This window comes from Triplophysa rosa, linkage group LG14, assembly GCF_024868665.1.
Source record: "Triplophysa rosa linkage group LG14, Trosa_1v2, whole genome shotgun sequence".
Classification (NCBI taxonomy): Eukaryota; Metazoa; Chordata; class Actinopteri; order Cypriniformes; family Nemacheilidae; genus Triplophysa; species Triplophysa rosa.
Genome location: NC_079903.1, coordinates 3,963,209 through 3,985,838, shown reverse-complemented (window position 1 = coordinate 3,985,838; position 22,630 = coordinate 3,963,209). Strand labels below are relative to the sequence as shown.

At 37.7% G+C, this 22,630-nt stretch overlaps 1 protein-coding gene across 2 annotated transcripts; it reads right to left on the bottom strand.

Moving 5' to 3' along the window:
• Positions 1–4,530: 4,530 nt before the first annotated feature.
• acsl3a (acyl-CoA synthetase long chain family member 3a) lies at positions 4,531–20,907 on the bottom strand. Of its 2 annotated transcripts, none has more exons than XM_057351678.1 (15): positions 20,711–20,907; positions 14,611–15,042; positions 14,309–14,486; positions 12,269–12,378; positions 12,024–12,162; positions 11,312–11,462; positions 10,868–10,991; positions 10,452–10,523; positions 9,291–9,430; positions 9,011–9,183; positions 7,845–7,919; positions 6,367–6,558; positions 6,013–6,127; positions 5,770–5,927; positions 4,531–5,623 (listed from the first exon to the last, which is right to left on the bottom strand). In XM_057351678.1, exons 2-15 carry the CDS (start codon positions 14,965–14,967, stop codon positions 5,466–5,468), a joined length of 2,142 nt encoding a protein of 713 aa, XP_057207661.1. In that variant the 5' UTR covers positions 14,968–15,042; positions 20,711–20,907; the 3' UTR covers positions 4,531–5,465. The 2 variants fall into 2 exon arrangements, with proteins under 2 accessions (XP_057207661.1, XP_057207662.1); XM_057351679.1 differs by having other exon boundaries at positions 14,611–15,037.
• Between the last annotated feature and the right edge of the window lie 1,723 nt (positions 20,908–22,630).

Here is a 22,630-nt window from a genome sequence, read left to right as displayed (position 1 = left end):
AACCTGTACATGACTCCTTCTGGAACACAAAAGACAATATTTAGAGAAATCTCAATGTTGTTTGGTTACCAACGTTCTTTAAAATATATTATGCATATATCACCAAATATGTTTTGTGTTAACTCTCCTTTTATGATAGTATCCTTTTAAGAACTATCCTTTCAAGGTAGCATAGTATAATGTGATCATCTAACAACTAAATGTTTATCGATGCACAATTAACTTATCTAACTATTTAAAAAAATAGCAGGCAGTATAGAATTTTCCTGTAGCTCTGTTGGTAGAGTATTGAATTAGCACTGCAAGAGTCATGGGTTTGATGCAGGGGACACACATACTGATGAAATGAAGAGTTTGGTTCCAAAATGAGATAGCTCCGTTTACATTTTTTTTAATCATGTTTTTTATTGTGTATCAATCAAACTGCAGTTGGTTTGTTTTGATTTAAGCCAATAACTAAATATTTAAGCCAATAACTTAAAAAATACAACTAACTAACACAATAAAACATGATAACAAAATAAAAAACATGATTTTTCAAAATAAAAAACAGGAGTTATCTCATTTTGGAACCAAACTTTTCAAATATATACCTTAGATGCAAGTCCCTTTTGGATAAATGTGTCCCCGTATGTAAATGTTTGTTTGAAAGTAGCTGATGTCCTTTGACAATTAAATCTGTTTCTTCATGTAACATGAATATTAATGTTTTTAATGTAAATAGGTATTTTCAACTGTTCCCTTCCCATTCTATTTGTAGGTATTATAGCGCCGGCAGTATTTGTAATTTAAACAACAATATTGTAATTAATCTGCAATCAAATTTATAACTCTCCTTTTGGGCATATATATTTTAGTTGTGTAAGACTTCCATCATCCAATCAGAGGCTGCAAATTTAAATTTGGCGCACTTGCGTCCTAACGGCTGTGAGTGGCGGTACTAGTGCGAGCAGCAGAGCCAGAGCGGGAGTTTTCAAACTCCAGTGGATTCCTATGGTAGCCAGGCAGGCACCGCGGGAAACATCTCTGAGAACAGCAGTGAGCAGTAGCGTGCGAGTGACAGTGAAGAAATTTCTTCCGCTCCGATGGAAATATATGACATGTAGGCTACATTTAAAGCGCCAATCCTTTTGAAACTGTGAGGAAAACAACGCGCCTTTAGCGCCTGCTTCACTATACTCGTCACCATGTCAGTCAGAGCAACCGACCGCCGGATGAGGTAAGCGTTTTATAACACATTTAAACGATTATTTTATTATTTCATGTCGTGTGCTGCACTTTTTGTCTTAAAGCTATAATTGTTAGCACTCTTCTGATAAACCTGGAGGCCTAACGTTACTGTAATGTTAGCTATGGTTAGCTAAGGAGTAACGTTAACGTTAGTACATATAATACAGTAATTTGTGTTCTCAAGATAAAAGTTTTTTTTTCAGAGACGTTTTTATGAACGTTTTTGGTTATAGAAATGTGTTTCCGATCCAGATAGATGATTATTACACCTGTAGGTAAAGTTACACTGCAAAAAATGACATTCTTGCTAAGTGACAACAAATCTCACCCCATTGGCAGATTTTTTTGCCTGTTTTTACCATAAACGTACTTAATTCTTATATAATTTTACATAAAACAAGACTAAGGCCCGGTTTCAAAGACAAGGCTTAGCCTTAAGCCTGGCTCAGACTACAGGAGTTTTAAAATCCTGACAGATTTCAAATTCTGGTTGCAGCACACACATAAGGAGAATCTTAACAGATTCTCTTATTTAAAATCTTAAACCTGGCTCAGACTACAGGAGTTTTAAAATTCCGGAAAGATTAAAAATTCTGGTTGCAGCACACACATAAGGAGAATCTTGACAGATTCTCTTATTTAAAATCTTAAACAAGCTCACACTCATCAGTGTACAACTAAATTACACATATTTTACATATCCATAGGATATGCAGTTTTGTAAAAGGAGCTAATAGTAACCGTTTTAATGGGTTTACTATTTTTAGATGTTGACATCACATCTACATTTGAATCTCTTTTTCAAGCACTACAAAAATAGGTTTGCCCTTTGTAAACTTGCATTTATGAATGTGAAATGTCCAGATAAGAAAACGTTGGGGCGTAAAGTTGTGTTTATAAATAAGCTAAAGGTAGCAAGTGCAAAAATAAAAATTTAGAAAGTTTGATTGGAAGTTTTTTTATTTCATAATTGCACATCAAAAGACATCTAAGACACCCAAACTACAGGATAATATTAAGATTATCATACCAGAGGACGCCTCTTACGTCATCTCACCGGGAAACAGAAGTAAACAAAGGGACATCGCAAAGTTAATTTCACGTGATCTCACCTGGCAACGGTTGTGTAACGTCTTTGTCGCTCTCTGAATGATTCTCTGTCTGTCTGTCCAAAGCCGCGGGAACGTATTTTGAGCAGGGGGTGCTATAATGCTTTTTGCTAGGGCTGAAGTTATGACTGTGCTTTGGGCGAGCCGCTTAAGTTTAATGTTAATAAATAACGGAAGAAAAAAAATAGTTGCTGCCGAGAATAAAGATGAATGCCAATGTGATTATAAGATACAGCATAAAAACAAACACATAAACGCATGTTATCTGTATGCCTATAGCCAAATAACAATCTGTTGAACGAAACTACAAGCTGCGCGTTAGCAGTTAACTTACCCGGTACATTTAAAACCGACGCGACTTCTCCCCAGCTCTTTTCCTTATCTGTGCGGTTGTGGTATGTTTTGGAGGATACATTATATAGACAATCATGCTGTTGCCACAAGTTGTTCTTCCATCTCCGCTGTCCAACGTACCCTTGCAGGAGCTTTCGCGGTCGACATTTTTAAAGGTCGTCAGTCATCCGTCACCTTGCAGATGTGCCTCTCATTGGCTGTTGCGAAAGTACCAACGTCATCACCCCGATTTAAAATCCTAAATATCAAACATGTTTGATATGATCGGGGCGGCCCCGATTTCTCTCGGAGCAGATCGGGAGGTGTAAGATTCGATCTGTGAACGCCTCACATTACGTGATAATCTGGGCCGAACCTCGGACCCGATCGAGGTTCTGGACCCGATTTTTTCAAAGATTCTCGGGAGGGGAAATCGGGGTAAATTCTGGCCGAGAATCCTGTAATCNGTACTGTAATATATTACAGAAATTATTACAAATTGTTAAAATACTGTATGTTGTATTAGCTATAGTGAATCGATAACCGTTGCACACGTAAATACTTTATTTTAATATTTAATATGTTAGGCAAAGTTTCAAAAACGTAATAGGATCTAGCAGTTTTACTACAGTTTACTATATTTAAGTTGTCAAAATGCAAAGTTGTATGTTGTTTAGGTGAGAACAAAAATAAATGTCAAAATAAATTACATTTCTGTCTGTAGAATTACCAGTTGACCTCTAAAATACCCTAAATATATAATGACCTTCAACTGCATTTAATGACAAAGCAGTTGCAATTTTACATATTTTTTTACAGAGAAAATCCGTAAATTTTTACTTCATTGCATTTTGGGAATTGTAAAAATACTATAAATTGCTTTTAAAAAAACATAATATTTCTGTAATTTAAAATTACAGGAAATTAACCATAATTTAATAAGTAGTATTTTTTAGTACAGCAAAAATCTGTAAAATAACAGGCATTAACTTTTTAATGGAAAAAAAGGAAAAATTCTGTAAAATAATACAGACCTGTATTATGAAACCTGTAATATTAATTTTTTTTAACAGTGTAGTTGTGATATGTGACTGAGTCTGTCTCTGGCTCAGTGCCAGCCAAAGCGCATAATGTTCTAATCACACCGGTGTGATCGTACGCGTCAAAGGGTTAACAACATTATGAAAAGTGTATTTAAGACATTAAGGACAGGCTGGAACTCTGCAATTGACGGAAATCCGTCGTAGACTCGCAGCAATTAACGGAAATTCGTCGTAGCGACGGAGAACTTTAATCCATGCAGAGTCAAATAACAGATAACTGGATAATGACGTGATCATATGTGACCCTAGACAACAAAACCAGTCTCATGGGTCAATTTTTCGATAAAAAGAATAATCTGAAAGCTGAATAAATAAGCTTTCTATAGATATATGTGTTGTTAGAATAGGACAATATCTGGCTGAGATACAACTGTTTAAAACTCTGGAATCTGAGAGCGCAAAAAAAACAAAATATTGAGAAAATTGCCTTTGAAGTTGTTAATCAGGGGCACTGTGGCAGACCATCCACTCACAAAAATAAAGTTTTTATATACTTAAGGTAGGAAATTTACAAAATATCTTCATGGAACATTATCTTTACTTAATATCCTAATGATTTTTGGCATAAAAGAAAAATCTATAATTTTGACCCACACAATGTATTTTTGTCTTTTACTAAAAAATTTCCCGTGCTACTTAAGACTGGTTTTGTGATCCAGGGTCACATATTAGGACATTAGGGGGAAACTCAATGTGTGAGTCCAAATGCACACAAAACAACATTAACAAACTGAAACACACTTATTTTCTGGCATTACAGTCTGGTTTTATCATCATGAATAAATGTAAGCGGGTCATTTCTGTATTTTCTTTTCAACTCTGTATCATGTTTAACTTAAGAAAACCAAAGAAAGTATTACTATGAATCTATACTAGACTCCAAATATTTTTGGTCAAGGAAATTGAACAGAAAGCTGAAGGGGTTGATGGCTTCTGTTTAGGGGTGTCAAGTTTTTTTTAACCATTATCATAACATAATTCTACATTAAACCCGATTCTGTCTTTTCTAAATAAAAGAAAAACTTGCTTCTTACAGGTCGAAAAACTTGATTCAAACATATGCTTTAAATGAATTTAGTTTAAAATGTTTTATTAAAGCCTGCTTATGGGAAAAAAAGATTGTTCTGTCCAGCAGGATAACTTCAATAAGCATACATTTCATACTCTATATACGCCTACAAAAAACTGAATTACTGTAAGTCTAATAGAGAAAGACAAATTTGTTCAAGATATTTTTATATAATTTGCTCATTTTGTCTCTTTAAGACAGTTCACACACGACAACATCAAGAGATTCAAGTTAAAGAAAGATTACAAACAGTAAAGAAAGTTGTCCAGTTTAATGTCTGAAGGATTCCTGCTGAGAGCATGAGTGTATCCCATGATGCACAGCTTGGGCGCAGGATAGAACTGTTACTTCTAAACCTCTAATCTGATTGGACAGATGTTCAGGAGTGCTGATATTTAGATTTGGGTCAAATCTGAGAAACTGATTCTAGGTTTTATCTGGCCATGTCATTCAGATTGGGGAGCTGAAATACTTTTTTTGAAGTCCTGACTGGCGGTCCAGTTTTGTCTGGCTGTCCATTTATTTACATTTATGCATTTGGCAAATGCTTTTTATCCAAAGCTAATTACAATGCATTCAATCTATACATTATTTTTCAGTGGTTGTAATCAGAAATGTTTTTTATTTGGCACCGTACATTCTCTCGATGTCATGCTGGTAATGAGTTTTCAGTTCTTTTCGTTTGAGTTTAAAAGCGTCCGTCACCAGGCCGGTCTCTGGGGTCCAGGCATCCGTACTCAAACAGATCTTACATGGAATCTCAAACCTTTCTAACTGAGCTGTTAAAACCACACAAACAGAAAAAAACAATCAGACTAAAAAGAAGTCGTGGTAAGAAAGTGCAACAAAGGATTAAAATAAAAGCTTGCCAGTATCATTTAGTACAGGGAACTAAATGATTAAAAACCGTTTATTCATTCTTTACCTGTCAGTGCCACCTCTGTGATGACTTTAAGCACCTCCTCCTCAATGATGGGGCTGTTACAAAGCTCCTCCCACAAACCTTTGACACGCCTCCTCTCTGCAAGTGCCAGGAGCTGTTTCTGATTGGGCACCACAAAGCCAATCACGTAAGATTCATTGCTGAAAGTAGAGAAGTTTTATTTATGGATTTATTCAGTTTGTGTATGTTGCTGATATATAAAGGTGGTTGTTACAGTTATTGTACCTGTTGGCATAAGCACAGATGTTGTCGATGAGAGGGCAGTTTTTCAGGATGGCTTCCACCTTCCCCAAAGAAACATATTCTCCAGCCTGAAGCTTCACCAGGTCCTTCTTACGGTCTAACACACATACGCACGCACGCGCACACACACGCGCACGCACACGCGCACGCACACACACGCACACACACACACACAATATAAACATGAGATGATTTCATCTGTACGTGAGTTTGTGAAACAGGAAGTTCACCCGTTCCTCCCGGCTGAGCTTTAAAAGTCTTATCTGCTGCATTTATAGGAGTGAGTTTACAGTAAGATGTGTCATTTAAAGGAAACACAGGGAGTTTCAGTCTCACCAATAATCTTCAGACAGCCGTCTCCATGAAACTCTCCGATGTCTCCCGTGCAGAACCACCGCTGGCCTTTCTTACCCACAAAGAAATCCTCACAGTTCTTCTCCTTGTTCTTGTAGTAACCCATGGTTACGTTAGGTCCACCAATCAGAATCTCTCCTCGTGGACAGGGTTTATCTGTGCTCCGGTAACCACCTACATACAGACACAAACATTATGAAAAGAGACATTATAAATCAACATTAAATGATGCTTCATGCATACCTGTGGCTTCAAATCAGTTAAATACTACATAAAAAAACTATTACTCAGCAGAAATGTGTTTATTATTATGAATATAATTAATTATTCATTGAACATTTGAATTGTTTATCATACTGGGTTTAATATCAATGTAAAGTTAGAGCCTTCGTGACTTTATTGCTGCTGTAATGATGCAGTTAATATAAAGTTTATAACAGTGAATGAGAACCATGTTTCTCCAGCCTTGAGTTTTTTTATAAAAGGTGTCATAATTTAATAGAATTTACATAAAGTTCAACATAGATCTCAAGAGAAACAGCCGCAACATGACAAAAAAATGATTCTTCATACATTTTGTCTTGTTTTCCAAAATAAATTCTTAATATCTAAGAGGCCGCTTCTTAAGAGAATATATATCTAGATTTAAGTCTTGTTTTCGGAAAACAAAATCATAGTTGAATTTATGTTTAAACAAGCAAAAATATAAAGTACGTTTACTGAATTAAGTTGCTATCCCATTTGCAGATAGGCCGGACCGACAGGACCACTGTCGTCAAATATTTAACAATAGCATATATTTAAGGTTGGCGGAATGAAACTGTTCTGGGCAAACTCTTCGCCCGTGAACATAGTGGGAGCGCAGCAATACATGTCCCCCCCCACCTGGGGAACCAGAACAGTTCATGATACATAACAGGATTAAATTAAATGATCCGACAGATACAGGCAGATATTGTGGAGATTGGGATGGAGGTGGGTTTTGACTGCAGCACAAGCAGCTGATAAGGAGCAAAGAAAGGCAATTTAAATAGGACGCAGTCTAGTGTGTGTTGTATGACTATTGGTTACCGTTGATTAGCTGCACCTGATGTGATCGGCTGATGCAAGCTAGACTCACGTGACCTGCCAGAACTAACGCTACGCTTGATTTTTTGTTATAAGCAACTCAATTCAGTTTTTTTGTAATATCGAAGGTCATTCTGCTTCTCAGGTTAAGTAAATGTATGTGTAAATGTGTAAAAAGTTATTTTTTTGATATATGTTCAAGAAAATTATTTTTTTGTGCAGTAAAGGAACTTCCTTACAAGGCTCCAAGTATTCCTCTCTTTTTATCCTCGCTCTGCTTTGCCTCACCACTGTTAAGTTTCTCGGCAGACGCGTCATATGATGGAGAGGTAAACTTAACTGACAGTGTTTTTATAACACCAAACGGGTGTCTGTTCGTGCGTTTCTCTTACCCTCCGTCCAGTCCTTCAGCTGGATCTCACAGCAAACCAGAGGTGCTCCGACTCTTCCCGTACTGTAATCCCAAACTACACACACATACACAATAGGATCACACAAAACGATCTGTGTTTTGTCTCAAATGACAGATATCTAATTTTGTCCGTAACAGAAAAAACGGATGACTGAATGTGTTTAGTAAGAAAACTGAATGTTTTCGGAGTCACCATCTGTTTGGACAGTTTTACCATCGAACCCTCTGAGAACATAAAACTCACCAGCTGACGGTCAACTGAACATCTCTCTCGTGACCGCTGAGAAACAGAACATACAGTCTTGATGTTTGGCTGAAGCTGTTGGTGACCTAATTTCATTGTAAAGGCAGTCTTGGTAATGTTTTACCATCTTATAAGTGTGTGTACAGACTGTTCTCATATTAAAGGGATAGCTCACTCAAAATGATCTCCGTCATAACCTTCTCACCCTCAAAATGTTAATAGTTTTCCCATTCATTTGCTAACTAGTACATGTTTGGATAAATGCTGAAACAATATGATACAATAAATGTCCTGACAGCAAAATGTACAGAAATCATTTTATGTATAAACAGCTAGAGATGCACAAATCTTTGAGAATTCTTTGAACGCAAAAAATTTCCTAAACTTCTGTGACCATACAGTCACTATTGAGCGACAAGATTTGTAAAGATCGCACTTTTGGAAAAATGTTAGAAGCTAAAAGATTTTTTGTAGATATCGCAGACTTCAATGGCCCCCAGAATATTGTCTTCAAATGATCAGATAGAAGAACAGAGCATCTACATTAGATTTTTTTATACACTTTTGAGTGTTGAAGGTTTCCCCCAAAATACTTTTAAACAAAAAGCTCAGAAAATTATGTTTTTGTCAAAGACTTCATGTTTTGAGTACCATTCCCAATGTAATGTGGACAGAGATTTTGCTGTCTGCTTTCAGAAGATAAAAACATGAAATGTCTGAAAAGAAGCATTGTGTCATAAACGACAGACAATCTTGTCAATGTCAATGATTAAGTTTATATGTGTATGCTGTTTGCTTCACCTGCATTGTATGAAGAAGTAACCTTGAAATGATCTTGAATGTCAAGGTCACAATATAAAACAAATGAGCTGTTTAATATGAATGACAGGTGTGAATCTCACGCTGACTGATGGTTCCAGCACCACAGGTCTCTGTGAGGCCGTACCCCTGACCCACAGGACAACAGAAACAGATGTTCATAAAGCGCTGGGTCGCCGCTGACAATGGAGCACCGCCTGATAACAACACCCGCAAACGGCCACCTAGCAACGCCCGAACTTTCCGGAAGACAAACCTGAGCAAGCAAAAGAAAGAAAGAACAGACTGTAATATATAAAACAAATAATAATTGTACAAAGCTTTTAAAAATTATTTTGTTTGTTTTTAGCATACAAGATGTACCTGTCACACAGCGGGGTGTTGTATCCCATAGCGAGCTGCTCCATCTTATAGTTATAAGCCAATAGAAACAGAGTTCTCTGAAAAACACTCATCTGCTCCACCTTCAGCATCACATTCTTATAGATCCGGTCCATGATCTCCTGCACACAGAACATATTAATTTATATAAGGTGATGTAGCTGCCCAGACACAGTCATTAAAATCAAGTCTTAAAGTTTTATGTATCATATATTAGAAACCAAAACCTTTTACTTTATAAAATTGTAACACTGTAAAATTGGTATATTAAAAAATGTTTACTTTTTATTTAGTGCACATAAATCAAATCAAAGGTAAGAGAAGAATGTTTGTGGTCACGTTACAACTGATATTTCAGTCACACTTCAGTATAGGGGGCAATTCTCGCTATTAACAAACCATTAACTACGACTTTTTCACCAATAAACTCTTAATTACTTGCATATTAATAGTTATTAGTAAGGTAGTTGTTAGGTTTAGGTATTGGGTAGGATTAGGGATGTAGAGTATGGTCATGCAGACTATGTGCTTTATAAGTACTAACAAACAGCCAATATGCCAATAACAGGCATGCTAATAACAACTAGTTAATAGTGAGAATTGTCCCCTATACTGAAGTGTTACCGATATGTCTACTCTTTTTTGGGGGGGGGGGACAGTCACTGTTTATGGAGGTTTGCTCTGCTTTTGGGGTTTTTTTTCCCACAAGGACTTTAATATCCAACCACACCAGAGATTGTGTGTTGTGTGTTTGTACATCTACAGCATCCTCGGACAATGACAGTCTTTAAATGAAACATTTTTAATTGTGTAGTTACAGTGTGTGTGAGTCACTATTGTGTGTTAGTGTCAGAGGGGCGACCACACGGGGCTTTCTCACGTTCTGTTTACAGCTGCAATCAGGTCTGGACAAACCCATTCACTCACTTTCAACCCCAACAAACCAGAAAGAGAGAGAGAGAGAGAGAGAGAGAGAGAGAGAGAGAGAGAGAGAGAGAACTTGCAGAACAGGACTGTAGCAAACATACTGTAACTGAAAACATAAACTTAATGCCCTGAAAAATCATTACAGATCAGGAAACTGAATGAGCTTCAATGCAAATGAAAAATAAATCAAATCAGTAACTTATACAGTAACCTTACTGGTACAGCTGCCATGAGACTGGGCTGCAGGATGCTACAATCTCCTTTACTTCCCTTCTTTATCTTTGTTGACTTTGGGGGAAAAAACAAAGAGAGAGAGAAATCTGTAAGACTCACAGTTCAGAAATTGTTGTAAATAGTCTCAGATTGAAAAAAATGAAAAACTCCCACAACACTGCACATGTTTTTCCAATCACATGCTCCTGATCACTTATTTTCCATTATGACATTAAATGTTCAACTGTGACATCAGCGAATACTGCTTTAATCTCAAGTGCTTATTATGACATCACAGAACCTTGCTTTGATCTATTACGCGATCAACTGTGACATCACAGAATAGTGTTTTAATCTCGTGTTTGAGTTCATTTGAGATTATATTAACACACAGTCAAAGGTGTGTGTGTGTTTATCACCTGGTCAGCGAGTGTTTGTGCTGAAGAGTAGCCAATTCTACAGCCATGAGCTAAACACACCAACTCAGCGCTCAACTCTAACACATGAGCCAGCGGAAGATAACCAATGTATGCGTCACCCTTACTGTAAAAAAAATCACCCGAACAAACAAATCAGCAAACACAAACCATCAGAATAAGTATTTCTGAATTTAATATAAATATAATAAAATAATTTTATAAATCTATTTAGTCAATACATGTGTATACACAATATATAACACACATAACATGTGCATGGCATATACAAATCTCAGGAGAATAGCCGTTTTCGCTTTATCTCTGTTTATTTGTTTTATTTGAGTGGTTGTCAAGGAAACATTCAAACATATTCTCTCTCTCACACACAAACACGCACATGTAAAGTGAGAGGCGAACACAAGACAGATGTGTGTGTGTGTGTACCCGAGGTTGGGAATCCTCTCAGACATGCCGGTGATTCCTGCAATAATGTTACTGTGAGAGATCATGACTCCTTTTGGTATTCCAGTGGATCCACTCGTGTACATGATCACAGCGATATCAGACGCACACGGAGGCTGTACCTGTCTCGACGCTACAGAAACACCAGCATCATTTTAATAATAATAATAATAATACACTGACAATCACTAACAATTATTAACAGTAAATACTAGCGCAAACAAGTCTGATTCAGATAACTGAACAAAACACATTTCTGAAAGAAAAAGTGAGCAGCAAGAGACCTGACGAGTTTCCAGAGAAACAGTCCGTTATACGGTCAATACATGAAAACATTTGATGTATCCCAGAGAGAAATGTGTCATAATGATGTTTAGTTTACTTGACGTGCAATGAAAGTAATTAAAAATGATTTACAGTGAAATATAGATGTGTGTGAATGCATGACTCAACTAGAGGAGACTGAGAGATGGTGGAAAAAGATTAATGAGAGAGAGAGAGAGAGAGAGAGAGAGAGAGAGAGAGAGAGAGAGAGAGAATAAGCAGCTGTTGAGGGCCGTCCTGCACTTCACACAGAATTAAAAGGATGTGAGAGAGAAAGTCAGAAACACCCTCGACCTCTCAGCCTTAATCTGACACAGATGGAGGATTTCTCATTCACATGACCTGACGTGACCTCACACACACACATTACCGTTCTCAGGCTGTGCGCCCACTCTCTGTACAGCGCTCATGCTGTGAACACTGATGCCACGTGCGTAAACCGACCCGCCGTCCAGTTTATCATCAACAACGATGATGTGACATAACCTCGGTACCTCCAACAAAATATCCTGAAAAACACACACACAGATGTTCTATGAGTAGAGCAAGTACAGAATACGCCTCATTCCCTTCCAACAAAAAGGATGTATATGAATACGAAGGAGGTCTGATCACCTTGAGTTTGGTTTTCAGAAGTTCTTTGCTGGTGATGATGTGAGAAACTTCGGCTTCATTGAGTCCATGAACAATCGCAGGACCACCGAGAGTAGAGTAAAGAGTTACCACTGGAACACACACACACGCGTGCTCACAAGAAAATAACGAGTAAATTATACAAAAATAAAACACAATAATAAAGTCAGTGTGTGAAAAGATCATATTGTACTGAAACCGTGAATCATGCTGCGATTGCTTTAAAAGCTTTGTTTCCTTTCATTCATCAGCACACAACCTTTACTGTTTTATCTAAATGTGTGTGTGTGTCAGTTATCACAATCACACATGCACACACACACAAAACATATGCACGCACACACACGATCACAAGACTGAACTGAGATCATTGGGGTCATTGAGCTGCGTTCTGTGACATCATCAGTCTGCATCAGAGCTCGAGGGCGTAACACTTTTGTCGTGAGACACAAACAGAGAGAACATTGTGGCCTAATGGTTAGAGAGTCGGACTCATGACCAGAAGGTTGCCGGTTCGATTCCCAGGGCTGGCGGGTAACAACTGAGGTGCCCTTGAGCAAGGCACCTTACCCCTACTTGCTCCCCGGGCGCTGCAGTGATAGCTGCCCACTGCTCCGGGGGTATGTGTGTTCACTACTCTCTGGATGGGTTAAATGCAGAGGTCACATTTCGTTGCCTTGTACTTGTACATGTGCAATGACAATAAATTGAATCTAAAATCTTTAAAAAATCTAAAATCTACAGCAAGACAACGTGACATGTTTTGAAGCAAAGCAAAATACACACAGTTTTTATACTGTACGTAAAAATTGTATATTTTATCTCCTACCCATAAACCTAAAGATAATAGATTTTTAGATTTTTAAAAAAATATTGTTCTGTACGATTTATACACTATTTTGCCCATGACACGAGTCCACATGTGTTGTTGTGTATTCAGGTTTATGTCCCCACCAGGATATAAAAACAAGGCCACAAACACACTTAGACCGGATGACAGCGTATACGTCAGCATCTAATGTTGAAAGAAACATCAGGGTGCAGAAGTCAGCAGAAGACACAGAGACATGTGTGTGTGTGTATGAGAGATTGTGCAAAAAGTTTTGCATTTACTTTTTTGTCATGGCTCTGCTTCATTTAGTCATGTTTTCCTTGGTCCTGTAGCAGAGTCATGACAAAGCCTTTGGTTATGTGTGGAGAGAAACATATTATTGTCCTTTTGACAATAATATGCGTTCTCTCCAGTGTCTCGTCATTAGCCCCGCCCCTCTCGTTTCCTTGTTATCTTTCCCTGAGTGTTTTATTACCCACACCTGCCTTGTGTCGTTATCCCTCGTTTGTGTTCCCTTTAAATGCCCTCATGTTTCATTGTCCTTTGCTCGGTGATTGTGTCCAGTTGGTCGTGTTCTTTGGTCCACGTTCATGGCCCTGCATCGCTCGTGTTCCTATCTTGCCTTGTCCGGTTCTTGTGAGTTTTGTTTGTTTTTTGTTTTAGTTCCTGTCTTGCCCCCTCGTGGAAAGTTTTTGTTTGTTGTATTTTTCTCAGTTTAGTTTTTCCCCATTGTGGGTGTTTTTGTTTCTGTTTTGTTAAAGATTAAAATCTTATCTGTTAACCCCGTCATTGCCTGCCTGCATCTGGGTTCTTCCACTCCTCTCTCTTGACACTTTTTACTAAATGTTTTTTTGTAAAAAAAAAGTAATCTGGCTGATATGAAAATAATGCAGATATATGAGACGTCTTCACTAATATAGCGTGTGTTTGCTGAGAAAACTCACATCCCCATCAGACACTTGGGAGGGGAAAAAGAAATTCGTGGGGGGAACGTTTACATAACATCAGTTCAATGAGGACAATCTGACCTCCCCACATGCACGCAAACATACAGAAGCATTTGGCTATGGCAAGGGAGATCATTTTCTCTTTGTGTGTGTGTGTTTGAAATCTACATCATGTTGTGTGATGCATAAATGACTTTTGACATTTTCAGAAGAAAATCTACTAGGCACTCTTGAAGAACTCACATGGGAAGTTGTTGATGAAACATGCCAGCGCTGCTATGATCCACTCGGCTCTGGTCTCACAGAAGATGGTGACGTTTGTCAGAGGTTTCTGTCCCAGAGCAGTCAGACCACTTCCAAACTCTCTCGCCTCTCTATACACCTGATCATAGGACATCCAACGATACTCTCCCAATATCACCTACAGTACAGAAATGAACTACAACTATAACATCGCATTCCTGTCATCACAAAATCTACATCAACAGCTCCTCCTGCTGGTTCAATATAGAAATCACAACTCTCCTTCTCTCATGCACACTCACCTTCTTGAAGACTCTTCCGTCCTCCTGTCGCTCATCTTCTTCGCTCAGCAGCTCTCGTGTCCCCAGACAGTCATGTTCAGGATATCGTCTCACAGATGCTTCAAACACCCGATCGAGTGTGTTCACTTCGGGCTGCATACACATTGACAGTGTCTTTAAAGCTGACATGTCCCGGTACGGCCCCTCTGGATGAGCGCTCACAGACCGGGCCTTCACCCTCCGTGAGCACTCAGACAGAGATTCAGAGTCTGAAGATCTCATCAGCAGATACGGCAGGTATGACACCAGAGAATACAACCCGACCAGCACTCGAAACATCAGCTCCAGCACAGGACTCACTTCCTGTTTAAACCTCATACTGACACACACAGATGACACTCGGTCCTGGTCCTGAGGCAGAAAACACAGGCGGTTGATTCTTCAGTACCTGCACTGAAACACACACCACACGTGAGGTCACACATCAGAACATTCCAGATCTGTGAGGATTTTACATCTGATCACAGTTTCCTCTGTTTGGCTCAAACCAAGCTTAACAAAGAAAGCATGGAACAGCGTGAGAGATTAGAGAACATGTGCGTAACGACGGCCGGCTTTACAATCCCACAACAAATTTCAACAACAAATCCAGAAATGGAGGAAAGGTAAAGAACCAACTAACATTCTTTATAGTAATTTATTAAAAAAATGAAAAATAAGGTTCTTTTATGGAGCACGTCTCTGATTTAGCAAAAGCATGCTTTATGATTCGCTATATTTGCTCATTAGCCATCATAAAATTGCATTACTGTATATTTTAGCATAAGCACTACATTACTGTTTACAAGATATCACAAACAATTTTATATTTTACATTTATGCATTTGTCAGACACTTTCATCCAAAGCATTTTAGTTTATACGTGTCTCTTTTTTTAACAAGGAGCTTCAATACTTTTCATTGTGTATAGTTTCAGTCTCTGTACAGCAGTATTGGCATCTTAAAACTTTTTTCATTACTTACTTTTTTATTTTTTAATTATAGGTTATATTCAGGATAAACAATCTCTGAACAAATAGAAAAGACATACATTAAATAAACAGTTCTCAATCCAAACAAAATATCAAATTTTTTCAAGTCAAAATTACTTTATCATTTTTTTTGTTCTGTTGAACACAAAACAGGGTTCTAGACTCATTTTTGCAACTGGTCGCACCAACTTACAATTTGGTCGCACACTATAAAAAAAGGAATCATAAAGACCTTGCATGTTGACCTCAGTTGATGAATCGTTCTGTTAATTTGTCACTCTGTCTTTTAAAATAATCGGCTACAGACCACTTCATATTTGCGCTTTAACACTTGCGAGCCCAATAAATCCAAAATAAATGCAAAGAAACTTTGTATTTGGTATTTTATACAGTTGTTATTATTTAGTTTTATATTCAAGTTATATATTGGCTATGAAATGATCTGACACAAATATAACCTGTTCAGGTAAAAATATTAAAATCTGTCTGGTTATAAGCGTTCTTCCAAATATCTTTCTTCTTTCTAAATTTAAACAGATTTGGGACAACTCGAAGGTGAGTAAATGATGAAAAAAATTTCATTTTTGGATTCACTTATGATGTAATGATGATGGGTGATGAGAGTCTCGAATCATCTATGGTCCTGAACACAGACACGACTTTCTATTTAATCCTAATAAGAAAACAGAAATGTTCTGACATTTAAGAAACATATTCTGATACTGTCACACTCACATTGACTGACTATTTAAAAAAATAAAAAACAATAAAGATCTCATACAGTACAGCTGGTCCGACAGGTTATAAGAAAAGATCTACAGAAGCTATTTCAGCAGAGATCATGTTTTATTCACGCTCATCTGTGTCTGTGAGGATGAGAAAGTTCATCTTTTGAGCCATGAATATTCCTCTCATACATCCTCAGCAGTCATAACTCGGTGAATATCACCAGATAGGTTGTTTTAACTCATGGTTGGGTCACATATGGACAAATTTAACAGTTGGTTTCAATTAACCTGGAACATTTACACCAACTTCAATCAATTTCAAATGTGATTTCCCAGAATCCTATGCAGCCTTTAAGGGAATAGTTAATCCTGATGTTGTTGACACTATTGTGTTTGTTTTTACGTGAAACACAACATTAGATGTTTGGCGAACAGCCCAAGCTTCTGTTTTCTATCTACAGTGGTATATGATTCATCACAGATCATATGATCTCTCTAACATCGTTTCCACTTCAATTAAAAACACTGTGACTTTAGATTTATTCTGCAGATTTGACGTCATATCTGACACTATTGGTTCTTCCAGGTCACATGACCGATGCAAGAAACTCTATGGATGGCAGCGCTGAAAATCTGAAAAACCTAACCTAATGAATTCACAAAACAAGCCATACTAAAGTACAGTGGCTTGCAAAAGTATTCAACCCCCTTCATTTTATTCACATTTTGTTATGCTGCTGCCTTATCTTAAACTACTTTAAATGATTTTGTTTACATTAATCTACACTCCATGCACAACAATGACAAAACAAAAAACTGATTTTTGACAGCTTTGCAAATTTATTAAAATTAAAAAACAAAAATAAGTACATTGCATAAGTATTCACACCCTTAACTCAGAAAATGGTTAAAGCGCCTTTACAGACTCTAATCTTTTTGGGTATGATGTGAAAAGCTTTACACATCTGCATTTGGCAATTTTATGTCATTCTTCTCCTCAGATCCTCTCAAACTCTGTCAGGTTGGATGGAGATCATCAGTAGACAAGCATTTTCAGGTTTCTACAGAGATGTTCAGTTGGGTTCAAGCACTAGCTGGGCCACTCAAGGACATAGACAGAGTTGTCCATAAGCCACTCTTGCATTGTTTTAGTTGTGTGCTTAGGATCATTGTCATGTTGGAGAATGAACCTTCTGCCCTGTCCGAGGTTCTGAATGTTCTGGGCTAGGTTTTCATGATCATTATCTCCGTATTTTGTGTACAGTCCCTGAAGATGAAAAACACCCCCACATCATGATGCTGTTTCCACTACACTTTACTGTTAAGACGGTATTGTACAGGTGTTGAGCAGTGCTTGTTTTTCTCCAGACATGATGCATGAATCTGAGATTCATCAGACCAGAATATCAGGTTTCTGACAGTTTGAAAGATTCGTTGAAGTATGTTTTTGCATATTTCAAGTTTCCATATGTCTTAACTGAGCAAAGGTTTGAGTCTGGCCTCTAAGCCATAAAGCCCAGATTGGTTGGAGTGTTGCAGTGATGTTTGTCCTTCTGTAAGTTTCTCTCATCTCCATATATGATCATGGAGCTCAACCAGAGTAATCATCAGCTTCTTGGTCACCGCTCTAACCAAGACCCTTCTCCATCGATGGCTCAGTTTGGACAGGAGGTCAGCTCAAATAAGAGATCTGGTGGTTCCAAACCTCTTTCATTGAGGATAAATGGAGGCTACATGCTTCTATGAACCTTCAATACAGCAGATTTTTTTCAGAAGTCTTCCCCAGATCTGTGCCTTGATACAATCCTGTCTCAAAGCTCTACTGGCAGTTCTTTTGACCTCATGTCTTGGTTTTTACTTTGATATGCATTTTCAGCTGTTGCACCCTTTATAGAGAGGTATGTGCCGCTCCAAATCATACTTATTCAATTGAATTTGGCACAGGTTAACTCCACTCGAAGTGTATAAACATCAACAAGCAAAACTAATGCTTCTGAGCAAAATTTCAAGTGTCCCAGAAAAGGGTGTGAATACTTATGCAATGTACTTATTTTTGTTTTTTATTTTTAATAAATTTGCAAAGCTGTCAAAAATCAGTTTTTTGTTTTGTCATTATTGTGCATGGGGTGTAGATTAATGTAAAAAAATAATCATTTAAAGTAGTTTAAGATAAGGCAGCAGTATAACAAAATGTGAATAAAATGAAGGGGGTTGAATACTTTTGCAAGCCACTGTAAAAGTCATTTGGGTGAAGTATTCCTTCAAGGCCTGAACACGTTTTGAATCTCTTTATTATAGTTTCTGTCTCCCCAGAGGTGGGTAGAGTAGCCAAAATCTTTACTCAAGTAAAAGTACAAGTCACTATTTTAAAAATTACTTGAGTAAAAATATGCAATGAAAAAACTACTCAAGTACCTAGTTACTTAGTTACTTTGTATCTAATTATATAGGCCTACTACATAAAGTTAATATTAACGCCAATATTTTAATATTACATTTTAATCAATATTTTTAATTATCATAAGCAGATATCTTTGCAATATACTAGAGAGACTAAAGAATAGACAAACACAGAAGAGACGAGCATTTCTGTAAATTTCATCTAGTCCTGATGTTAATGTAGTTTACACAACTTATTTAGAATAATAGACCATGTCAAACTAAAGCATGAACTAAACTCAGAGCATTTCCTAAGATGATCTAGGATCTGCAGTGCTGTCTTAAATGAAATACACATTTTTGAACAAAGCTTGTGTTTTCTCGTGTTGTGTCACGTGTGTGTTGTGAAACGCTCTTACTTGTAAAACAAACAGTAAACAGTGAACCACACGCCCATCAACAAGTTTTCTTCCTTCTGTTCTTCAAATGTATATTTCTGCAAGCCCACGTCTCTGTGTCTGACAGGTAACGTGCATGTTGCTGTGTCTGATGAACAGGTGGCGCGAGTGCGTGCATATGGCGGGCATTTATCATTGCTGGCAAACAATATGACACATTTGCAGTTTTGACTGTATAGGTATAGATTAATATCCACTTCATCCAACGCTCTTTGTGTTCTGCGTGCTCTTAAAGTTTCGCGCTATGAGGAGTGAGTAATCCTGCTTCAGATGATTCAGATCGTGCTGCGAACTGAACAAATCATTATTTTGAACTGATTCATTAGCCTACTCAAATGGTTTTGACCATTGTTCAATTAATGCTTTCAAAAGAATAAACTCAAAAGAATCGATCACTCTCGGGAATGCCCGTAAAAACAGACAACAACCTTGAAATAAACAACGCGTTTTAAAAAGCATATTTTAAAATGAAGGAACGTCACGCAATGTAAGTTATGTAACGAAGTAAAAGTACAGATTTTCTATTAGAAATTTACTCAAGTAAAAGTACACACTTAATAATTTTACTTAAAAAGTACATATTTTCCAAAATGTTACTCAAGTAAATGTAACGAAGTAAATGTAGCGCGTTACTACCCACCTCTGTCTCTACCTCGCTCCACCCATCCAATGATGACAGGATTTTCATTTTTGGGTGAACTATCCCTTTAAACACAAACTTGTTCTTTATAATGCATATTTAATTTTCTGCATTGGAGCATTGTTTTTATGACTTAACATTTCCCCACCAAATAAAATGTTAATATTGTAACAGCTCAGAGACATTAGAGGTAGAAGTGTTACATGCTTAGGGTGAGTTGTGTGTGTGAGAGAGAGAGAGAGAGAGAGAGAGAGAGAGAGAGAGAGAGAGAGAGAGAGAGAGAGAGAGAGAGAGAGAGAGAGAGAGAGAGAGAGAGAGAGAGAGAGAGAGAGAGAGAGAGAGAGAGAGAGAGAGAGAGAGAGAGAGAGAGAGAGAGAGAGAGAGAGAGAGAGAGAGAGGAACTTGCAGAACAGGACTGTAGCAAACATACTGTAACTGAAAACATAAACTTAATGCCCTGAAAAATCATTACAGATCAGGAAACTGAATGAGCTTCAATGCAAATGAAAAATAAATCAAATCAGTAACTTATACAGTAACCTGATGTTAAATACTGACCGCCGCACCTCAACTGTTTCTCACTGCAGTGTATCAGAGATCAAAAATCTCAAACGTGTCAAAAAAGCTAAACAACGCCCCACATTCGGCTTGGACTTGACAGAACACCAAAATCACCTAAAAACATTTCACAAAATCCATCCATGTCAACACTTAAGGCATTTAAGATAAATATAGGCTACACAAATGAATAGAAACTTATGTTTTAATGAAACGCCCCCGCTTTTTTCCCCCTCCGTCACTAATTTATATTATAGCCTACTACAAACTTAAATACAGAAAAAGCAAATTCTTCAGCGGAGACCGCAATACAAACAAATCTTTCACCTTGATTTTCTTCCCGCGACAGAAACCAGACCGTTCACGTGCTTCCGATGCGCACCTGCTCACCTGTGCCTCGAACCGGAAGAATCGGTTTGTCGCGCGAGCTCGTGAGCGTGGAGCGCGCCCGCATTCCACCGGGCTGTGATTGGACGCCCGGCGGTGGCGCGTGCAGGGGGTCCGAGAGGTTACGCCACGGTACCGCGAGGGCACTCATGTGGTCAGCTCGCCGTGCAGGTTTATGACGTCATGGTCAACCGGCTTTCAGGCTTGTGATAGCCTACATCGCAAAGCTGCATTACGTATCGCCGAAATATTATTTACAGACGATAATCGCCTTTGCATAAAACCTATACGTATTAAAATAGGCCCCGATTATTTAAGTATTACATATTTACTTCAAAATAAACTTTTTATTTTCATTCAATAGACATTTGAATGTTAAAGGCATAGTTCACCCCAAAATGAGAATTCTGTAATCATTTACTCGCCCTCTTGTCATTTGGAACCTGTATGACTTTCCTCCTTCCGCAGAACACAAAAGAATATATTTTGAAGCATGTTGGTAACCGAACCGGTGGCACCCATTGACCTTTTTTGTGTGGACACAAAACCAATGCAAGTGAATGGCTGCCATCGCTGTTCAGTCAACAACATTTTCAAAATATGAAAATTTTGTGTTTTGCGGAAGAACGAAAGTCATATAGGTTCGAAATGACAAGGGGGCGATTAAATGATGACAGAATTCTCATTTTTGGCTGAACTATCACTTTAAGATCATGTCAGATCTTGCCAGTGTTTCAGTGACCAGAGAGACGTTAAACAGAAGCTCGGTGTCCCAACTCTGCGTTCCTTGACATTTCATAATCAGATTTTAAATAATATGACACAAGTAAACACAAGTGTATGGGATGGTTTGTTTGGTAGTAGTTGGTCTAAAAGAGAGAGCGATGAACTACTGTAGACACGTGGGAAATTACAAGCACAAGAAATGTTGAGCACGTCATATTTTGTTGAAGCCTTATAATAGAATAGTGAAACAGATGAAATAGTTTGACATATTTGAGATGTTTAAGACAGGAAATGACATGCATTTAATACCCCATCATACATCAACACAGTAGTTTTATTAAAAGAAGTAAAGCAGACTTATCTAGCTTGAGTCAGTAAAACCATTGTGTCTGATTGAAAAAACAATGTGTGAGGTTTCTATAAATTCAATCTAAAATGTTCTTCCACTGAAAAGTCACTGTGCATCGATATAGCGCAGTGGAGATACAGTGCCATCTAGTGGCTGATAATTGGAATCACAACAGAACCCCATAGAAAAGTAATATACCGGAAAAGCAAAATCCTGGAAATTGACCTATACGCAAACTACCCAAGTTGCGTAGGGGCGTTGCACCGCCAGGGGGCCTCCTTGAGTACCGAATAAAAAACACTTATGATGTCAACAAGACCCGGATTCAACTTTCTGCCTTCGGCGTGTTCTGTTACAAACTTTACAGGAATCATTTGTAAATTTCCTTTTTAATAGTAATTTATTTAATTACTGTAACATACTCGGACATCATGCAGTGCGCGCAGGTGATGAAATGCGCATAATGTGATGATGCGTCTTTACATATGGCCATCACTTCACAACGAAGCTATCCGTGTGTAGCGGAAAAAAACGGCAAAAACGTGAAGCAAAAGATCAAGTTAATATAAATAAAATAAAGTTGAGTTAAAAGATTTTAATTCAATTCAATTCAATTCAATTTTATTTATATAGCGCTTTTCACAATGTGCATTGTTCCAAAGCAGCTTTACAGGAGCAAATAAGAAAAACACAGAAAGGTAAAACACAGCACAGTTCATGGTGTTTATAGACCAAGCAAGATCATTATAATAAATAATATCTAATAAATAAATGAATAAATAAAT

Coding starts and splice junctions, on each gene's coding strand:
- acsl3a (XM_057351678.1), bottom strand. CDS start 14,967: ATGAGGTTTAAACAGGAAGTGAGTCCTGTGCTGGAGCTGATGTTTCGA. Junction 12,379..14,308: donor TTTCATCAACAACTTCCCAT/GTGAGTTCTTCA, acceptor TGTGTGTTCCAG/TGGTAACTCTTTACTCTACT. Junction 5,928..6,012: donor ATCTGTGCTTATGCCAACAG/GTACAATAACTG, acceptor CTCTACTTTCAG/CAATGAATCTTACGTGATTG.